Source organism: Antrostomus carolinensis, unplaced genomic scaffold, assembly GCF_000700745.2.
Source record: "Antrostomus carolinensis isolate BGI_N321 unplaced genomic scaffold, ASM70074v2 scaffold8332, whole genome shotgun sequence".
In the NCBI taxonomy this organism is placed as follows: Eukaryota; Metazoa; Chordata; class Aves; order Caprimulgiformes; family Caprimulgidae; genus Antrostomus; species Antrostomus carolinensis.
The window spans coordinates 57,476-74,834 of record NW_010300123.1 but is presented as its reverse complement, the minus strand read 5'-3'; the positions used below and the strand labels follow the sequence as shown (position 1 = coordinate 74,834).

The window sequence follows — 17,359 nt, the reverse complement described above, 5'->3', positions numbered from 1 at the left end:
CTACAGAGCTCCCTGCAGAGCCTCGATGGCGGAGAACACCGCGCTCGGGCTGGTGGCAATGCCCAGAGCCAAGCTGTTAGGGTCTCCCTCCTGTTCACCCACACCACCACGCACGTTGTGCATGCATGGACAACCTGGGTGAATTTTCCTGTTATGGGTTTGCAGGCAAGGCTGGCAGCTCTAGAATTAGCATGTTTAGAGGAAAGCTGGGGGTTTTGGGGGGGTTTTTTTTAGATGAGAGAATTGTCAAGGGAGTTTAAGAAGCTAGGGCATCTAATTTCCACTGAATTTCAGTGGGATATCATCTAACTCTCCTAGGTGCCTCTAAAATCCTAGTTTTGTTTTTTTTATGTCACCTTCTGCATGATCCATGCTTCTCTCTCAGACCCCTCACACAGTCTGGCCTTGCAAGAAACCATTAATCTGTGGGAAGGCTTCAGGGACAAATATTTGGAAACCAATCTCTGATTCTCCCAGAGCACAGGGTGTCCATTTGGCTCTACATACCACAGAGCTTGGTCTTTACAAATATTGTTCTGCTTATGAGTTGATTGCTGACATCTTTAGTAGTCAGTTCTCCAACTCCCTCAAGATTCACGTTTGTTTGAATGCTGTAAATATTAAATTCATTCTCAATAAGGAAATGAAACAGCCTCTGTCTCCTAGAGATGTTTTTCTTGGGCACACACTCTTCCCTTCTCCCCACTGTAGCTCCTCCTCAACTCTCCTCTCTGCTCCGCTGCATGGAAGGTTTCCTGATTAGCACCACTCTTTCTCTGCCCTGTAGCAAACCACAAGAAGTTCTCTGTTTACTCCTTTCCTCATTTAGAGCTGTGTGTCCCATAGGACAGAGCAGAACACTTATGAAAGCTCCAGTGTGATCAGCAAAGCTCTTGCAGCTACATCCTAACCTCCAACAGCCAGAGCAGGAAAGAAGCTGCCTCCTGCCTCTCAAACACAGTGCAGAGCAGCCAAAACCCTCCCATTGCTCTCACCTACAGAGCAGATACATCGGCTGCTTTATCCAAGTGTGACTGCATGATGCTGTTTCATCCACGCGCATGTGCATGACATAGATGCATCAACCTTCCAATCTGAGCATCATGGCTCAGAGTATCTAATAGCTGATGCAATTTCCAGGCTTGTTTGATTTCTTCTCTCTCTCATGTGGTAGACATTTACCCTTCATAAATGATCAGTTCCCACTGTCTGAACCACGGAAAGGGGATAATTCTAAATTACTTCTCCTTCATCAGCAGTACTGATAATTTTATTTTATTCTTTTTACCTTTTCTGAATCTTATACTTCTCCAAATGAAATGGTACTAGAGTGACTGGAAATAGTCCTTTGCAAGAAAAGTTCATTTCTGCTCTTTCTGAAACACAGCTTGGGAACTGTTATTCTACTAATTATTTCATTATTACACTGATATTTCAGTATGCACCAAACAGTACTTGGGTGATGACAAATTCTTTGTGTATCTGAATTCAATTAACTTTGTGATGGGCCAGAGAGGAGGCTGCAGCAAGTTGTTCAGCTGGTAGTCTTGGTGCAGTCCTGACAGTCTCATCGCACAGACATTAGTTATGCCTTACTTTTCTCTCTGATCTTCAGTACAACATAAACAAAATAAAGTATATAAGCCCAGCTGTCCTGATTTGTTTTAGTGTCACGAAGCTTTTGATTTAGGTGATTTCAGACACAGTAACAAAGGAATGGGAATCCAAACACAGATACTCTAAGGCATCTCAGCTGGCACCCAAACATATCTGCATGAGAATGTGAGATATGACACAGGACCTATAGAGCTTTGGATCTACCATGTGGCAGATTTGACAAATGTGTTTTGCCTGGAATGTCTCCACATTTGCCTCTCTTTAAAGTAGAGTATTTTGCTTCCTCTACAGGTGTCTACTGAGTCAAAATGGCTCAAAAACCTCTCAGCGATGACGAGAAATTCCTCTTTGTGGACAAAAACTTCATTAACAACCCACTTGCCCAGGCTGACTGGTCAGCGAAGAGACTGGTTTGGATTCCATCAGAGAAACATGGATTTGAAGCAGCAAGTATCAAGGAAGAGAAAGGGGATGAGGTGACAGTTGAACTGGCAGAAAATGGAAAGAAAGTAACACTGAGCAAGGATGACATCCAGAAGATGAACCCTCCAAAGTTCTCCAAAGTGGAGGACATGGCAGAGCTGACTTGCCTCAATGAAGCTTCAGTGCTGCACAATCTAAGGGAGAGATACTTCTCAGGTTTAATTTATGTAAGTAGAATCAAACATGCACATGGCATTTCCTACTGCATGCTACCATGTCCCATCATGAATGAGGTGGATCCCACCCACTGTCAGGGATACAGTCCTTGCACATAACACTGCCATGCAAGTACTCACCCCTCAGCAGTGGCATCTCAAGCCAAAAATGTATTTAGTTCACTTTATGCTCTGTGACTCTCCTGCATCTTTAGTAACTTCTTCTTTACTTAATTAAAATACATGAAAGTTTCTTCCCCAAAGCTTGATAGTTCTGAAAGGATATTGTTGGCTCAGAAAGTACTCTCTGATACCTGAGCAACCTCTGTCCTGCTGCTTTGAAATAAATCAATCAGTCAATAGGGACTTTTGAATTACTTAAATGTAAACATGAACAAGTTTCCAGTAACTTGCAAAAGAACATACAGAAAAGCCAAATCATGCAGTCTTTCCTCAGGCAAAACTCCCACTGAAAGGCAGCTGACAAGTTCTGGTTTGGTGGGTGCTTGAATATAACCTTATGTTTGCATAAATGAATAAACCCACTGGAATTCAAGTAAGAGTATTCATATGCTCCAGTGTGTTACTGAACTGAAGTCACGCATCCACTAAAACTTTTTTTTTCCCCTTGTTGATCAATTTACAGATCAGGTAAACCTGGACAAATTATAATCTCTATGTTCACGTGAATTAGGGCCAAGATTATTCAGTCTTCCAGTCCACACAAGTATATTAACACAAGTGCATTTTGACATTAATAACCCCGTAATCTATCTGTATGAGCAGTAAGCAAACTGCACAGTAAGAAAGCCTAGAAAGTTTCCATGGAACTTAGCTCTTATCTTTGATTTTACATGGAGAATCCCTGCGCTGTGCTGCAGAAAAATAATCTTCAGTTTCCATTTATTAAAATTTTACTTGCATGACAGACCACTGATGACTGAAAGAAAGCATGGAGCTTAAGAAACAAGGTTTTAGAAGCAGGAGTAGAGCTCTCGTTATTAATATGAGGAATGTGAAATTGGAAAGTAGGAAATGAAGCAGAAAATAAGATAGTCATATATAGCACAACAAAGGAACTATTTAATTGTTGCACATAACTTAAAAGAGTTAAGCTTAAGATCTTTCCTTCAGGAATGTACTAACATGCACATCATTAAGATTCCTGAAAGAAGCTAGACTTTCCTTCTTTTCAGAATTCGAGTTTATTGGATTTTAAGTTTGCAGGTGAATATATGTGCTATTATATGCAGCATTAATTACTAAAATGGAATTTGACTGAAAATGTTCTGCATTGTTTCAAGATCTAAAAAGAATTAATAGAGGAATACTGGGATAAAATGAGTAGGGTTTATTTCTTTGTTGTTCTCAGCAACACTCTGCATAGGTGTTCCAGGATTCCCAATATATTTATTTTGTGGAACTTTCACTTTTTACAGGGAGAGGAAATTACTTTCAAAAAGTAGACAATGTAATTAGAAATCAAAGAATTTTTCATGGAGACATAAATGGAAGTGTACCTGAAATTAAGTTTTCTTTCTCAAGAGACTAGATTTTAAGATGGTGGTAAATTAACAGTTACAAAGAAATTATTTTGACTTGTATTGCAACAAGTTATTAGTATTTTCAGTAAGCAAAAACTGCTTAAAACTCTCCAGCCTTGCACAGTGTTGCCCTACTAGACACTGACATACCTTTTAAAAAAATTAAGTAACTAAGGAGCATCTAAACAGGATTCAGGTTTTGTTCTCATCCACTTGAAGAAATTAACTGTAAACAACCATCTCCTGGCTTTGCCATGCAATGCCTACACTGCCCCCCTTGGAGTCCCACACATACAAAGAAAACGTGACCTTAACATTTTCCTCTTTAGAACATCACTGACACAAATGGAGATTGTCAATTCTGCTAAAGAAAAAAGTCAACCTAGTTGGGAAAAAACCCCAAACAACCAAAAAAAACCATCTGCCCCTTCCATTTATATTAAATATTATGAAATAAAAAGATTCAGTGCAGAAATTCACATAGTGATTGTACACTGGAAAAACACCTTGGCTTTTTTTCTTCATCACAGATAATTAAGAAAGAAGGGCAAGAATTGTGTTACCACTAACTCATGTTTCACATTGCTCAGAACAAACAATCTGCCTTCTCCACACACAAATTAGACCAAAAATGGTTATATAAACATCAATAAAATAGTAAGACAAGTTCAGTGGATTTGAGAGTAGAGTTTCTTGTGCCTGTACTCATAGGCACTACTAATTCTATCTTTGCCTAACAGTGCAAAATGCTTTTTTAACTACATTAAACTATATATGCATATAGGAACCAGAGAGGGGGAATCCTCTGCCCAAACTTACGCACTGACAAACATAGATGTGTGTATTTGTAGCACGTTCTCTTAAATACCATCAGCAGTGACTGCCCAAGGGACACAGAAGCTCAGCACTCCTATGGACATTATCCCCAAGATACCTCAAACCATGTTCTGTCTCCAGACTCTCTAAGGAGAGATACAGCCATGGGTTCCCCCCCATCTCTCTGGACAGACCATGCCCCAGAGAGAATAATTTAAAGCATGGGAGCTTCAAGCCCCCCCACTTTCAATCACATGCTTAGCCAACTGGCTCGCTTCAAAGCATCACATATATTAACCAGTTTTCCCCGAGTCCTTGCAAAGCAGATACCTAGATCTGCAATCAGTGAAACCAAGAGGTCTTGGTCAACTTTCCCAAGGTGAGAGAAGGTATCAGTCACAGTCTGATGAAGTGGGGATTCCTGAGCTTCCTGAGCTCAGGATTTTGCCCTGCTTTAGTAACCTGCTTCTTGTGCCCCAAAGTTAGTTCTTCACAGGTATGTTACTGTATGACTGGGTGTGCAAACAGCCCTGTGTGTGGCAAGTCATTCTAGGATAAAAAACTGCCACTTTTCAAGTGTACTGTCCCTGCAGCACTAAAGTTCATTTGACACAATCAGCAGAGTTTCATTCTGAACTCCAGCATAAACGAAAATCCAGCACAGTTATTATCTATCTTCCCCATCAAGGGGTTTAGCTTACAGATACTGAGAGCTGGCAAAGATCTTGAGCTTGATTTTCTTGTTGTCTGACTTGAGACCACAGAAACGTAGTCACAAACTGTAACAGAAGGAGAGGTCCTCATCACCACCCAAAGCATCCCAGAGATCCCACGGCCCAGCGTGGAGCACCCAACCTGCTCCTCACTGCTGGAGGCTGATGGATGCTCTCACCGTGTTTGCTGAATACCATATAAAGGGCTCAGGCTGTGCCGAGACCGTGTTGTGCCATTTCCTATTATGGTCAGGAAAGGGAAATCCTTGCGCCCAGATCCAAGCCTCCCGGATGCCATTTTACAGTCCTGCACTGCACTGCTTCCTATGGGGGAACCAAGGCAGCCTGAGCCATCCTTGGGCACAGCCCAGAGATTAAGGGACACCACAAAGCAGTGGCACACCACAAAGCAGTGGCACACCACAAAGCACTCATTCACAGAGCATGGCAATTAAAAAAATTTTTAAAAATCCAAACCCACTTATGCCTAAGTTAGAAAGAACATAATTTAGTGATTTCAGTTTTTTAAAATTGGCATAGTTTTAAAACTAACAGCCATAGGCCAGCTTAAATATCCCAATACTTCTGCAATTATAATCTCCTAAATTTGTAATTTTTTATTTTGGGGTTTAAACTTTTTTTTTTTTTCTAAATGGGAAACCCTTGCAAACTACTTACTCTTAGTAAATGCTTGTGATATATAGCTCACCATCTAGTATTACATGCTGTTGTTTCTGCTTCCAGGTCAAAAGCTGGAGCTTTCCAAAATAAAGGAGAAAACCTAACAAAACCCACTATCAGCAGGCAGCCCATGTTCTTGTTTATGTAAATATTTTTATATGAATACCTTAATTAAACTGTAAACAGAAACCACATTTTTCCTTAAAATTTCTAACAGAAATAGTCATGCAGTGAAGGCATGACTATTCTGTTAAGACATCTATTTGGAACTTGAATAATATTTTTTTTTCAAGGACCCTCATCCATCATTATTGTTATATGATGTTCATATAATCTTTTATAAAAGGCCTTCTTCTAATATTGATCCAAGCTTTTTACCTAGGATTTCAGTTTACAAAATTTGACAGGTCCCTGAGCAGAGGGCATACTGTGGTATGAAAATACACATACGAAGAAATATTATTAAGTATTATGGTTGTTACATCATCACAGATAAGGGTGATTCACTATGTACTGAAAATAACTGAAGTCAAGAAGCTCTAATATCAGATCAAAGCATGGCGTTTCTACAGATTGCTAAATTCACATGCTTTCTAGCAGTTTCCTTATTAGCAATAATTATTTATGCACCTGGAAACCACCCATACATGTACATTCAGAAATCGCTGCTTTATTTCTGACACTAGGCAGAATACAAAAGAGTATTATCTGTTAAAATCCTGTTAGTTCAATGCAGCCAATGCCTGCGTTTCCCAGGCTAGACCTGGCACATGATATTAATTCCAGTTTTTATTTTAATTTCCTTGCAGACTTATTCAGGTCTCTTCTGCGTGGTGATAAATCCATACAAACAGCTGCCCATTTATTCAGAGAAGATTATCGACATGTACAAGGGAAAGAAGAGACACGAGATGCCACCCCACATCTACGCTATTGCCGACACAGCCTACAGGAGCATGCTGCAAGGTAGGCCAGTTTAATGCTGCAGTTCTCAGAAATCACAGCACAATAACATGGGAGAAAACACCTTAAAACTCCACGTGTGCTCCTGCAAGAAACACAGCCAGAAAAGATCTGTTACGGAGGGTGACACAGGCTTTCTAGAAGTTTCAGAGGAATTCTTTGGCAGGAACGGCAGTCCACAAACACTGTGACTCAAAAAGGAAAAACAATCCTGTTACCCATCTGTGTTGAGGCATGTGGGAAGGTTTCAAAGTCAAGCAAATAGTTTTGGCAAATACGGGCATGGAAAATGCTCCCACTCCACCAGTGGAGACTATTCCAAAGTTAGCTGCTAGCGCTGCTGGATCTGTCAGCGTTGTTCTCCCTGCTCTCTCTCTCCTAGCAAAGCAAATTCATGTAATGTTTTGGGGCTACTTTCATTACAGTCTAAAGCTTTGGAGCCCTAAATTGAGATTTGCTTTAACAATAATAGCAAAGAGCAGCAATGGGAAAGCAGTCAGGCCCCAAATGCTGCAAACAAAACCTTCAAAACTCACAGTGCTCTCCTCCTTCTGCAGTCACTACTGACAGACTAAGGGATTTTTGCTCTAAGGAAAAGTAATAAATCTGGGGATGAAAAAGCTATAGTGATGAATGTATGAGGCTGCAACACCTACAGACTACAGGGACATGACCAGTTGCCTCCTTGCAGCGACCTCAGGTGCTCTAGCAAACCAAGACTCCACAAAATGCTTTGAAATTTAGATGCCCTCATTAGGGGCCCGATCCTGCAGAAATTCTGGCTGGTAGCTATGGCTCAGCAAGGTTCGCAGGCTTGGCCCTAATGCTTAGGGCTTCCCAATTTGGAGCTTAAGGATTTAAGGGTTTAGGTCTTATGGGGTTTAGATCTGACTGGGGAAAACAATAAACAGCATCTAGAAATTTCAGTTTAGCAGCTAGATTAGTACCCCATATTGATTTCTTTGTAATAATTCCATACATACACAGAACAGTGATTGTTACTGAGAAATTAATCCATTCAAAACTGCTTTGCACTTCATCTGACCACGCAAATGAAATTGCACGGCATTTCTCCAGGTGCACAGCACATTGTAATCACAAGGACTGCAGTACTCCTCTACTCATTCTACTTGAAATATGAACCTGATGAGTTTCCTAGAAGTTACAAGTGGTCAGTTTGGCATATCATAGTTAACTGCTATTTTCTAAACCAAGACTTGAACTAGACAAAGTCCTTTCCCACAATGAAAATAAGATCAGCTTCTAGGCAGTCTAAACTGCCTGACCCCAGACAGACTTCTGCTGACTGCAAATACCAGTTAAATCCCCGTCATTTTGGTACAAGCACACAGACGCATCAATGGTGATTGATATTAAAGGGATCAGAACAGGTCTTTCCCCCCAAAAAAGTGCTGAGTACTCATATATACTAACTGCAATGCTACCAAAATAATCTAAATAACAAAATCCTTAGAACTTCTGAAGATTAAGCTCCTAAAGATTATTTACTTATTTAAGTTGATTCCCTAATTATAACTTAGGTTCCTAACTTTAGAATCATTTTCAGATATACAAGTTTTCAAAATACTAATTATAACTTAGGTTCCTAACTTTAGAATCTTACATTTTCAGATATACAAGTTTTCAAAATATAGTTAATTCAACTCTAAACCCTAGAGTTCAGAGCACTAGGTATCTACTTCATGATATCAACCTTTTTTATTCCTATAGCTTACATGACATTTCTTTTCTGGAGCTATTTCTGTTCCTTTATTTGAGTGCATCCCAGAAGGCAGAGCTACAGTGCAGCACAGAAGGATCAATAAAGCAACAATAAAAGACATCCTGAAAACAGACCTTCCTCCATACTGTAATAGCAGAGTTATTCATGAAGATAGGCATATAGAATATGTTTAGGACTGAGGGGGCAGGTGCTTTTAGAATAACATCATTCAGTAAATATAATTTTTTATGTAACCACTGTTATAAGAAACTTACTTGGTATAAGCTCATCCCACTAAGCCACAGTCACGTATCTGTCTTCCAGATCATCTCAAACTCTGTGGTCTGCATCCAGCACTGTCCAGGGCTCTGAGCAGACCCTGAAGTCAGAGCAGTCTTCTTTCCTCAGATCCCTTATTTAAGCAGCAAGCCTTGCACGGGAGCTCTGTGAGAAGCTTCTGGCTCCTGCAGGTCATTAGTAGTGTTCTCCTCATTCAGCTGTGTACAATACTGATATGCATCCCTAAAAATGGGATGGGGAAAACCAACTAGGAAAGGGCTACAAGCTATCTGCAGGAAAGAGGAAAAAAACCATAATACTACATCCTATGCTGAAACAGAATTGTTTTGGTCTGACAGTACATGAGTTTTCTGCTTAACATGAAAATAGTGTCAGCATAGGTCAGCCTGATCCCAGCATCATTAGGACCTCTTTCACTCTTCCTCTCTTTGACTGTCTCCTGTCCTTCCTAACATGCTTGCCCAAGCACCAGTGAAGCCACTGGAGCTGGCTTGCCCTTCGCTGTGGTCATTAACTGCACCTAGAACAGCCTGGGTTCAGCTGTGACTCCCAGGCTGGGTGCTGGAAGGAGGAGGCAGCAAGAGTGCGTGCTTCTTTCTATTCACTTTTTGGATGCTCATAATAACTTCCTGGCCCCACCAACTCTTGGGGAAGTTTTATACCTCGTTACTCAGATGCTCCCTTTGCAAGGAATTCTTGACAGCAGAGGAGGGGGAGAGCAAGTAGAAAAAGAAGAGGAGGGAATAGATCATCAGTTGAACCTTTAAAGGAATGCTCTTCCACCGCCTCCCATCCTAACCACACACAGCTGGCATGGCAGCCGGGGAACAGTCCTACAAGAGCTTGCATCACAAGCCCTAGACACCCACACTTTACTTGCACATGCCATTTTGGAGTCTCTCCAGCTCTGAAGAGGGCCCCAGCTGGTTTTAAAGCTGTGCTTTTGTTTGTAAAAATGTATTCATGTTTTGTGCATAAAACTAAACCAAACCTCAAAATAACTCTATAGTTATTCAGCCAAATTGTATTCACTTTGGAGTGGTGAAAGTGGGCGTCAACATGACTGTGTGTGTGCACGCTACGCATACAGACGTAGAGAGCTTCATAGTTTTTTGTAAGCATATTTGCAAATGGAATATAAACAAAAATTCTTACTCATAAACATGGATCAGGGCACTGAATGTTTTCCTTGTGATATTTCAGTATTGGTCCTTATCTGGGAAACTTGCATAGTTTCTTCTTGCCAAAGTAAAATATATCTTAGATCCATGAGACTGAAGAATTACATTCTGGTACTTCATGACCACGGTCACTTGGCAAAGAGCAATCAGCTTGTTCAGATGTCTCAGGGAACCTTTATCTTTCAGTGAATTCAAGCCTCAGTGTCTGCAGATCGCTAGTCCTATTGCAGGCTCATCATCTGGGAATCACAGCCCTTCACATTCTTACTCTCTCCTCTGTTGGCACAAACATCCAGCAAAAAACATGAGCTGTGCACACTGCACTCCTCCTCTGCTTTAGAGACTTACTTGGTTAATGTATTCATTAGAGATGATGTTTAAGTCACATCAAAATTGTTCTGGTAATAAGACTTAGCTACAGTTAACAGAAATCAGATAATTGGACTTTCTTCCAAATATGCAGAAAAGCTGACATCTCACAGGACACGAGATGCTGTCTGGGCAGAGATAAAATTTCCACTTGTTTTAAGTGGTTCTGGGCACCTCCCTTTTACAAATCGCAGTCATGCCATCTCATGTTCAAACCAGTGTGCTGGATGTCTTGTTGAATCTACTGATTACCACATCACTAAGGCAGTATGATTATTGCCCGGGCACAGTCACTGATGCTCATTTCCAGCCAGAACAAGAATAAACTTTAGCCACATTAGTTTTGTTTAATCTAAAAGACTAAGAGAATATAATATTCCACAAGAGCATTTTGTGTATGTATCTGTCCCCAGGAGCTACCACTCTCAACTGGGCCCTACTGGTTGTCCTTACAGACAAACTAGCTGACTACTACTACACTTAGAGACTTCAATCATAAAAAAATCACCCTATGCTTCTGTACCTACCTCTCTCTCCTGTGTTTTGGGGGAAGTAGCTCCCCAGTGGGACAGCTGCAGTACCAAGAGCTCAATCCCCTCTTTCCAACTCTTGCACTGCCAGCACCAGTCTTCATGAAGTTATGAGGCAAAACTGCTCCAGGTGAAAACCACTCCTTGCTTTTCACTGAATGAGTTTTAAAGAGGATGACCCCATCCTGGTGCACAGTGTGGCTGCATGAACGCTGCTGGTTGCAGCAGCAAGGAGAGGGCAGTGCAGACCAAGGATGAGGAGCTGGAGGTGGGTGGATGACTTCTTCCTGCATCAGTGCCAGTCATGATGAAGCTGAGACACTGGTCAAGTAAGGATGAATAATTCTGCTGCCTTCTGCCATCTTCCCTGCTCGCAGCAAACAGCAAAGAAGTGTTAAACAATACAAATGTGAAAAGTCAGGTTATGTAGCAGTAGTAATAGATATAAAGTTTTCATGTGGGTGATTAGGATTTATTAAGTGTTCTGGCATTAAATCATCATAGAGAAGATATATTACAGCTTTCTGCAGATTCAAGAAGGTTATCTATTTTCTGCAAAGCCATTTTTATTCAAGCTTGAGTTAAAGATGGAAAAACAAATAACCTGGTAGTTACTGGGAGGAAAACACAGTTCCCAAGATTTTAGAAAAGGAGGCTGCTGTAAAAAAACATGTTTACCGTGTCCTCAGCAGGACTGTACAGAAATGTCCCCTTTAGGCACTGTAGTTATTAACAAATGTAAAGAAGCAGTAAGCAAGCGTTGGAGCATGGTTTCTGTCTGTTTTTTTCCTTTTATGGTAAAGCTGCCAACTTGCTGCTTCATTGCGATAAACCATCTGATTTTGTTTGTGATTAAGCAGAGCTAGATGGTCTATCAAGAACAGAGGGACATATGATTCTTACAAGCAATCTGGAGGTGTCTGGTAAAAAAGCTAAGTAGATTCCAGGGGGGGAAAAAAAGTCAACTGCACATTTAGGAAAGCTGGTGGGTTTGATAATGTAAATGTAGATCTCTGTGCTATTAAAAATTGAGGATAATTTTTTTTAAATGACCAAAATATCTAATATAGACATAGAGGGGGTGGATATGATAGTCTTACAGGTAGTGCCAAATTTTTTAAAAAGGCATTAACTAGAAAGATATTGGAAGCTAGAAGACATATTTTGTTACCTTTTAAACCCCAGGAATTATGCTTAAGGAGTTTTATTCATGCAAGTCATTCTCTTCTGAGTTGCAGACTCCCAAAATAATGCACAGTCCTTTCTGGAATAAAATATTGCAGAACAGAAATAGGAGCAGTTGAATGGGAGAGCTCTGGAAAGTAAATGAGACCAGTATCTGCAGCTCAAGTCATAACAGAATAGGATTAGATCTCTTGATACGTTTCATCTTTACCTTTGCAATTTTTTAAAACTGCTGAAGGAAATAGAGTAACACTTGGAATTCTCCTCCACGAATGGGCACAGGACAATTTGTCAGCATGAGGTTTTGCACAACAGGCTGCACAGTTCAGCAATGCAGGGCTGAAAGCTTTGAGACCTCATAAGGCTGCCTAACATAAGGGAAGTTAGAAGGGGCTAAATCCAGTGATCAAGAGAGAAGCTTGCAAGAATGCCATGGGGTTGTTCACCTACAGAGAAGAGGGAAATTGCACATGTCCAATCCTGGAAGCCTTTCAAACTACAAGAGAAAGCTGAAAGCAAATAAATAATCTTTCTTTTCCCTCCAAGAATCCTCTCAAGTAAGTTGGCTATCAGTCAGAGTCACACCGTGCTGCTTCACGAGAAGTCATCCTTGGAGAATCAGCAACCACCCAGCAATTCCCGCCTTCAGTTCGAGTCCTTCCAGGACCAAAGACCCACTGGTCCCCCCCCTTTCTTTCTTATTCCCATTTCAGCATAATTTGTTCCCTGTACCTGCATGAGGGGCTGGGCTGATCGAGTCCAAAAAGATTCAGTAACTCAGGCTTGGCTTCCACAGCCTGTTCTCTAACTCAGAGGGCACTTGGTGCCACTTCTGACCCTCCTAGTCCTTTCTGTGCTCTTACATTTCAGCAATACTGCCCATACGCACGCAATCATGCAAAACCCTGTGGTGGGCCAGTTTATGAGGTACCTTCAGGAGAGGTTTTTCACTTACTGGGAAGCAAAAAGGGCAGCAACAGTCAGCAAAGAGTAGTAAGAAAATACTTGGCTTGGAGGAGACCAACTTTTTCTAATGTTCCCTCAGCTCAAAAATTCCACTGGTGACTCTGTATCAAGGAGTTGCTTTTATTTTCTTTGTGGTATTTATGGGTTTGTGATGCAGTATCAATACATGCCCATGGTTTCTATTTACACAACAGTGTATTTTTAGCAAGAATTCTACCGTGTTCTCACTTTTTTTAACTTAAAAGAAAGCCTAGCTCGTATCCTGCAGTGAAAAATAAACATGGTTCACAGCTCCTCTCCTCTGAAATGTTTATGTGGAAGAATCATGCTGTGCTGATCACTGACAAATATCTCCAATAGAAATGTAATGAGTAATTTTGCACCAATTTACTGAATCAAGCAGTTAAGTGGCACCATTTGCTGTGTGAGTGATCAATAAAGTAGTTAATGTTATAGCTATTGAGGAACTGGGAGTAAAACAATTGTTTAATATCAATCCAACCCATAGCAGAATCCTCTGTTGCTTTTCCTAGACTGGCTGTGGTCCAGGCAGCAATTACAACTTGCAAGCTTAATAGGTCGAATTTATCTCCATTATCTTTACACAGCACAGAAAGCTTGTTTATCTCATGGTATTTATTACACGCAGGGTCAGCAATAGGGACCAGCAAACAGACAGGTAGCCCTGCTAGTCACCCCACATGCTGAACAAAAGGAGGAAGGGGTTCACATCTTAACCTCTGACAAGAGGCTCCACTGGGCTAATGCTAGCTCTGCATCTGATAAATAATGCCAAACCATACAGAAACACTTGCTTCCGCCTTAATTATCTGTCTCAGATTTGTAAGCTATGCACACTTTTCAAAAATGCATTTGACCTGCCTGGGAATGTGTTTTCCTAAGTCAGAAGATTGTTCTACACTCTGTTCAAGGCAGTCTGTGACAGCCTCACTCAAAGGGCCATCTCCAATGCCAGGGTGGGCTGCTCAGAGCCTTGTTCAAGTCTACTTCCAAACAGCACAAAGGTGGAGATACCACACCTCTCTGGGCAACCAGTCCCAAAGTTTGACCATTCCCACAGTTCTACTTCAGAACTGATCACAGCAAACACGCTAGTCATGCATCTTTACACAGAGGGCAAATTGTAAAGCCTCCCGTTACCACAGACTTTTCTGGATGTCTTGCCTCAGTGGAGCTTTGCAAAATAGTTTATCATTGTGGAGCATATTACTAAACCTCTGTGGGTGTTCATTGTCCATCACAGCCTAGAGATCTTAGCCTGAGATCACCCTTTTGGTAGAAAATTCTGTGTAAAAGTTTTGAAGGTAAAGAGAAACTCTGTCTCCAAAAGCATAAGCAGGGAGGAATGCTGCAAAAGCACGTTATGGAACCAGCATGTAATCCTAAGACTTGCTGCAGCACTACAGTGTACTGGACTCTGCTGCACAGAAACCTCTTCCATGCCTCACATAGTAGAAATTAAGATTTTGGTCCACATTTTCATAAATTTTGATCCAAAATGTGTTTCATGATCCTGTTCATAGTAAAAAGCATAAAGAATACTTATGTATTTATTGACACACTCTTGTAAAATATGTAAAGTGTCTTGTTTTATCTTATGCTTCAGAGGACATCTCAGAGAAATTACTTGTCCTCTTGATAAAAGTTGTCTCAGTTTGAAATGAATTGGGGTGGGTACGTTATTTGGGTATTTGAACTGCTCTGCTTTCAAAATTTAAAGCTTTGCAAGACCAACTTAAAACATTTTAGGTTTTGATGCCTTATCTGTCCAGACTTTGTCTCAAATGGGCTACTAGCCATGCTTTATAAGCATAGTAAAAACTTAAGTTCGAGGTTTGAAATTTTCAGTTATAATCTTCTTATGGAGAGCTTGATCTTTTTGCTGTCCTCATTACAGTTCATCTCTAATGGAATTTACAAAAACATATTTTTGACCTCTTAACCTTTTGTTCATTTTTTGTACAAAATATTTCCATTAGAGATGCTTATTTAAATGGAAAGGCAAATTAAATAACATGTGAACCCAGTACTTTCGACTAATCATGGATACCAGATTTTGGAAGGTCTAGGCTGTTCAATGTAAATCCTTATAAATATAAGTGCTTCTGTCAGGACATAGCCATTTTCCCAATTAACACAATTTTTTCTTTATTCACAGATCGAGAAGACCAGTCTATCCTGTGCACGTAAGTAAACCAATCTATTTTAGTGTATCTCAGTATTACAATGTCTTTCTTTATTCAAAATTGATTCAGATTCTGATGGAACTGCTGTATTCTCCTCACCTTCAGTAAGCTTGAGCTCCAGGCCCAGTAGGTTTACCTGTTGGTAAAATAAAAAGCAGGTATGAGTGCCACTGGAAGTCTTTGAGGCACAAACTTATTTCTTTAAATTGACTTTCTGAATTCAGAGGTTTAAGAGTTTACAACGAACAATTGGGGAGTGTGGTTGTAAAACTGTTTGTGTAGGGAGAACAAGGGATTTTAACAGCTTCCTAGAGGAAGCTGAGGAACTGAGAAAAGCGAGGAACACAGAACATCTTGGATTTTACTGAACTGCTTTTCATTTTTAGTTGTTGGTAGCTCACCATAACTTCCTCATTCAGTTGTCATTGTAGGAAAGTGCAATCTTTTTTACTGTTTTGTGCTGTTTGCATGTACTGTAGCTAGGATGGGGAAGATTTGGTACCTCCCTGATGGCAGTGGCCAGCCCTGCAGCCTGTGCAGGAGGCAGGGGTGGGCTGGCTGAGAGGGCTCAGCAGCTCAGTGCAGGTTGGACCTTTCTGTAGTCTCCAAGTAATTGGTTTAGGGAATAGTTTTGAACGCTCTGATTTTTCTGCAACCCGGCTTGCTGAAGGCCTCCTCCTTGAGTTTTGACCTGCCAGTGTTCAGATAGCACCAGTGTGGGGCGTTCAGCTGCTGCATCACGGCTCAGGCAGTGATTTTATTGCAATAAGCTTTGTTGTGCACAACTTACTGCTCCACAAACTGAACTGGTTTTAGGTTATCTGTAAAAATGGGGCTACTGACCGACTGCATATGTATTTATACTACTGTGACTGATCAACAGCCATACAGTTACTTATGAGTGCCACTGCTGACTGGAAAAGTCAGCATAGTTCTAACCTCTGTTGTAACAAGATTTCATTGTGTGCAAGTATATCAATCAAGAATCTCTCAAAAAATGCATTAATACAAAAAATAAATCTAAAGTTGATGTAACGATGACATGAAAATTGACCATCGCTTTCTTCCCAGGAAGAAACATGTCATGGTAATGAAGACTAGATCATGATATGCATTTCCTCCTTCTATTCCTGTGCTTTAGTTTATTTTTCCATTAGTAAATCTTCAGATCTTCTTTTAACTTTGGAATATTATAGTTTTTAAGAAATGGGCTTTCTTTTGCAAATCTATGCCTTTTATTAATGAAAATCCATTAAAGGATCCATTTCTGACAGCTACCATATATCTATCAATATATATAAAATATGAAAATGCTTTTTTTTCACCTGGCCAGCTAAGCTGGAAACTTAAAGCGTTTCACACCAGGAATACATAGAATAGAGAGGATGAAATGTGTTTCTCATTTTGAAAACAGTCACAGTAAGTGATTCATTGAGACATTTAGAATAACTGCTGTGTGTTGGATGGGTATCATGACCCATAGCTTAAAAGAATGCTCACACGTCTTTTAAACTAAAAAAGATTAGTCAAGCTAAAACAAATGTACACAACTTCAACCACTAGTAGTTTACCATCCTTGCTGGCTTTATTTGGCTGTACAGAAAGAAGAAAGTTAACTTGGTTTCCAGCTGGGTAGCTGTCAAGTGGAAGCAATTTGCATTATTTTACAGAATTGCTAAAAATTCTAAGAAATTATCTTTTTGCCTAAAATATATAACAATTACTGAAGACTTCATGGTGTTGATCAGCTGGGATCTTTTTTTTAAATACCTACAGACACAAACTTTCCAAAGCCTGGTACCTAAACTGTAAAAAAATGTAAGGATACACGTATAAGTAGTTGTGGATGCGGCCAAAACCTCATGTTTAGCGATGCAGCAGTATAAACTCTTGTGTTCTTCTAGTTATTGCTGCCTATCTCCCGCT

At 40.4% G+C, this 17,359-nt stretch overlaps 1 protein-coding gene across 2 annotated transcripts in view; it reads left to right on the top strand.

Moving 5' to 3' along the window:
• The first annotated feature begins 1,925 nt into the window (after nt 1-1,925).
• The window catches only part of MYH11 (myosin heavy chain 11), a 54,160-nt gene continuing 38,726 nt past the window's right edge, over nt 1,926-17,359 (top strand). For both annotated transcript variants that reach the window (XM_010163019.1, XM_010163018.1), the window contains exons 1-3: nt 1,926-2,267; nt 6,819-6,975; nt 15,406-15,433. In XM_010163019.1, the coding sequence (XP_010161321.1) occupies nt 1,926-2,267; nt 6,819-6,975; nt 15,406-15,433 (527 nt within the window). The remainder of the gene's footprint in view (nt 2,268-6,818; nt 6,976-15,405; nt 15,434-17,359) is intronic.